At 46.8% G+C, this 5,000-nt stretch overlaps 1 protein-coding gene across 1 annotated transcript in view; it reads right to left on the reverse strand.

The window, feature by feature from the left end:
- Positions 1 to 4,763: 4,763 nt before the first annotated feature.
- Positions 4,764 to 5,000, reverse strand: part of syngr2b (synaptogyrin 2b) — a 4,628-nt gene continuing 4,391 nt past the window's right edge. Inside the window, exon 4 of the mRNA XM_084462512.1 lies at positions 4,764 to 5,000. This exon is cut by the window's right edge and continues 142 nt beyond it. Coding sequence (XP_084318638.1) covers positions 4,852 to 5,000 — 149 coding nt within the window. The 3' untranslated portion in view covers positions 4,764 to 4,851.

The raw sequence follows: 5,000 nt of genomic DNA on the forward strand, positions 1-5,000 counted from the left end.
TCCCTCTTCCCTCCATCATTCCTCCTCCCACCTCCTCCTCCTATCCCTCCTCCCTCCATCATTCCTCCTCCCTCCTCCTCCCTCCATCCCTCCTCCTCCTCCTATCCCTCCTCCCTCCATCATTCCTCATCCCTCCATCCCTCCTCCTCCCCCTATCCCTCCTCCTCCCTCCATCCCTCCTCCTCCTCCTATCCCTCCTCCTCCCTCCATCCCTCCTCCTCCCTCCATCATTCCTCATCCCTCCATCCCTCCTCCTCCCCCTATCCCTCCTCCTCCCTCCATCCCTCCTCCTCCTCCTATCCCTCCTCCTCCCTCCATCCCTCCTCCTCCCTCCATCATTCCTCCTCCCTCCATCCTTCCTCCCTCCTCCTCCATCCCCTTTCACCTCTCTCCAAAATCCTTTTCCGGATCGCCAGGGATCAAAAGCCCCTCGCCGCGTGCCTCACCCCTCACTTCCTGGTTTCCTGTGCTCTTCCTGTTAACCCCCGCCCCCCCCTCCAGGTGGAGGTGATCGGTGGAGCCGACATGTACCAGGCGGTGTGCAGGAAGTGCTACGGCGGCCTGGCGGACAAGGAGAACAGCGCGCCGCCGCCCCGCTGGGAGGAGACGCCGCCGCACCTCGGCCTCACGGGCAGGCAGCCCGACGCCGGCTACATCCCCAGGAGGCTCACCGCCCTGCACCTCTGAGCGCCGGCCGGAGGGGGGACGCCATTTTGAAATGCGTTCAAAGACTGAACGTTTGTTTTTGAAGTCTACCTGCAGTGCCGGGTGGGTGGGGGGGGTTGGGGTTGTTGTTGTTGTTTTGTGTGTGAACAGCTGGTTCCGTGGTGCCAGACTAGAACAAACGAGAGCAGATAAGTCATTGAGATGGATCAGGACGGTCTTTGCGCCCAGGTCTGGTGGATATGAGACGGGGTATACTAGCTTCTGAACCATCACTGATGCAAAGCCTAAAACACACACTGTAAAATGTCACCAAGATATGGAGGTATACATACTTATATTACCGGAGTACGGTCACTTCTCAATCTCTACTAGTGTATAACTGCAGCGCGCTGATGAAATGGGTATATGCTTCTAAAATAGCCGGTCACTACTACACTGCTAACCACACGCCTCTATCGTCAAACCTCAACTACAGTACGGACTACCTTGAGTATCCTCGCAGCGGATTGGAGGAGGAGGAGGTCAGGGGGAGGAGCAAGCAGAGCTTCTCCTCCAATGCCGTCCGGGGAGGCGTTTTATTCAGCGTTCGCTGCCAGTACAGATCAAGGGGAAGGAAGTGAGCTGCAGAGTATTGAGATGCAGCCGTAATGTTGGGGTATCTTACTGAACGCACAGCAATGCGTCAACTATCACTTGAGAAAACAATCGGTTGTAAGTATTGTCTTGTTTTGTATGTCGTTTTATTTAGCCGTGTTGTAAGTACCAATACTCAATTTACTAGTTGTGTAAATATTGATTTCCTACATGGGCATATCCTATCACTCTGGGCACTTGAATATAACAGCTACTGTAACAAGACATTTGTACTGCCTTTGATTTTACCACCGAATAATTTTACCACACAGAATGATGTCGTGTTTGGTTTTAACAAACAGGAGGACAATTACATCAAACACGTTTTTTTTAATAAATTATTTTTAGATTTTACTTGTTTTGGTTATTTTGGGGTCAACCCGCAAGTGTGTATATATGGTATGCTCTACAATACTACACAATTCTAGAATACTACATTCTATATGTTCTAGAATACTACATTCTACATGTTCTAGAATACTACATATTCTCTATAGTGACCGAGTCACTGACCGGCTGACTACTGCTCACCAGAACTCACAAGTGCATCTCCTTCCTGAACATGTGACTAATCTAATCTAGTGGTGAAGCCAAAGTATTTAAGTAGCAGACAAAAATTACAACCGGTGCTTACAAGGGAGGATCCTGGTACTTCTAGAAGAGGTGAGTTTTGAGTCTGCGGCGAAAGATGGGCAGCGACTCTGCTGTCCTGACGTCAGTGGGCAGTTCGTTCCACCACTGCGGGGCCACAGGACAGAGAAGAGCCGAGACCGTGTCTGTTACACTCTAAAGTTAAACCGTTCCATCCAGCTGAACTCCTGTAACACAATCCTCTCTAGAGCCCGGACTGAAATAACCTGTTAGGATTCTGGCATGGCCCCCGGCCACTAGAACTGTCAATCAGGAGGGTTGGCATGGTAACATCATACCAAGCCATTTTCATGGCGTGTTTAAGAATCAAGTAGGTAGGTGACGTTTGTCATAAGAGGTGAAGTTTTAAATAAGAACCGCACACGATTGTTTTGATCTGGGTTTTATTCCAACGTTAGCAAAAGGCAGAAAGGCATCAGCAGGTCACGGAGGTTAAGGATTTGACATTAATTGTGCTTCAACACCTTTTGGGGTTGTTGAAATTGAGACAAAACAAGCTCATCTCACAGTACACGCCCATATGTACATTTGTTGAAAACGAAAGCTACTTAACACAGCGATGACACAGCAGGTCAATAAGTTAATCAAACTGGTTCCTGGTGCTGCTGCAGCTTCAGTGTTTTCAGAACACATAAGTAAGGCGATAAGTGACAAACATCCAAAACAACACATTTGTAATTAAACTCATTTTCACATCCGATCTACTCTATTTCATCCGTATCAAGAGATGCCAACTTTTAAATAACCAAATAATGTAACAAAAATTGAATAGATACATCAAAACAAAAACACCCGTCACCCACTAAAATACAACTAAACAAACCAATCAATACATATCCAATCACTTCTTCAAATACTCTTTATCAAATCAAATACTTAGAAATACTACAGAATTTAACTACTGAGCATAGAAACAAATACAGTAGTATTTGGGAGAAGATTTTGGAGAACTTCATATAGACCTGTCAAGTTTCTGGGTTTACAGGAAGTGAATATGCTGGTCTGGCACAAGGAAAACAGACTGGCAAGACTGGTGGTTCGACAAGGTAGAACAGTGTGTCTGTGAAAGAAGGAGACAGCGAGTGTGTGTGTGTGTGACAAAGAGAAAGAAAGACAATGAAAGTGTGTGTTCGTGTGGAGGAGCATGCACATGTGACTGAAACACGGGGTTGGCACATTCTAGAAACAATTCCTGTTGGAGAATAATACTCTAAACATAGCGAGTTCCAAGTTTAGAGATGGCATCTCTTAAAACATGGTTCCTCCAGGTCTGTATTTCTACCAGTACGTCATAATCAATAACATCATAATCAATAACATGGGACCTTTCCTCTCTGCCATTCCAATGGCATTGTTATTGTATCGGTGCATAAGATAACAAGGGTGTGTGTGTGTGCATGAATAGGAGCCACAAACACACACACAAACACACCAGTGCCAAGTATTGTGGTTCCACCATTCCGAATGTTTCCACAATGGCTTAGCGACACAACATCACGCTCAATACATAGGGGACACACACATACACACACACACACACACACGCACACAGTGAGCTCTTTCACAAGAGACAGAGGCAGACTGAAGGGCACCGTGCTGTAAGTATGTCACACACATTTAGGCACCGTCAACAAAGTGCACCAGCGAGAGTTCGGCTTACTACGGAGACGAAACCCTGTCAACGATTCTCCACCGACTCAAATCCTTCCTGCTAGTCAAACTTCACTAATATGAACCCCACAGTGAGTGCAGTCAACGACATCCGGGGTAAAATGAGTTAGTTGATGTTTTAAATATTTCAAATCTAGAGGAGCGGTTGAGAAGAACCCAAGAGTGGGAGGTTGTCTTGGCTGCTGTTGGTTAATGAGTGACAAGTGACACTGACGCACAGGTGGCTTCAACCGTTTCCGCATTAAAGTACTATCTATCTATCTATCTATCTATCTATCTATCTATCTATCTATCTATCTATCTATCTATCTATCTACAGTATGGGAGAGAGGCCTCCCTTTTTCTGCCAGTCTGATCCGGTTTAAATTGGTGTCTGAAAAAGAAACCTGCCTTCCTCATTTCTCTCCAATTGAGAAATCACTGATCTAACTCGAGACAGGATTGGTATCAGCTGTGCAGAAGAACACACGCTTTCACCCATCCAGTCATGTTAAAATCCAATATTACCTCAAAGAATAAAATAATTTAGATAACAAGTATGGCCGAGCACGACCTTAGCCGTTCTCAGATCCTAAGATAAAGCAGGGTGTTAAAGAGTTACAACAGCACAACTAGTATTTATGGTTTCTACGGCTCCTGAGGAGGGTCAAAACGCACGACAGTAAATACGAGTCCTGCGAGGACATTTTGGTTTTTCAAACAGTAGTTGGCTTTTTTTTCCAGTTTCACAACAAAGTGTTACGCTTTAATACAAAATACATATATAGAATTGTGCTTGCATGTTGTCAAGAGAGGTGCTCTGAATGGAAAACAAGAAAGAGGTAAATCTTAAAAAACAAAACACACGCAGCCATTCAAAATTCCAAAAATGGTGGTTGGCAAATGAATATCTATGTACAGACACGTTCCTATTCGCTCACACAGGTGTCACAGGGCACTCTCATTGGCCGATCTTCATTACATCTCATCATGTGACCACCCGCGTCACCCAACTGAACATCCCGTCGGCCCCTCCCATCGTAGGACAACAAACAACTCATCTCTCCCACCTTTTGATAAAACGCTGATCTAACATGATCGGATTGGTAAAAGCCCAGTAGGAAAACCGCAGACTTTCACCCATCAAATCACATAACGTCAAACATTACCTCAAGGAAGGGGAGGGGTGGGGTGCAAGTATTCAAACAGGCCCTGGGACTTCCTCCACGGGACCCCCCCCCCCCCCCCCCCTCAGTAGCTGGGGGGCTGGTATCCCACGTCCCCCTGGGGCTGGGCCTGGGGCGTGAACGGCGGCTGCTGGTAGACGTCCGACCCGCCCGGGGCGTAAGGGGTGTAGGTTGTCGGGGCGTAGGTGCTCGGGGGGTAGGTGGCGGGGTCGT

Source organism: Borostomias antarcticus (assembly GCF_949987555.1).
Source record: "Borostomias antarcticus genome assembly, contig: scaffold_771, whole genome shotgun sequence".
Classification (NCBI taxonomy): domain Eukaryota; kingdom Metazoa; phylum Chordata; class Actinopteri; order Stomiiformes; family Stomiidae; genus Borostomias; species Borostomias antarcticus.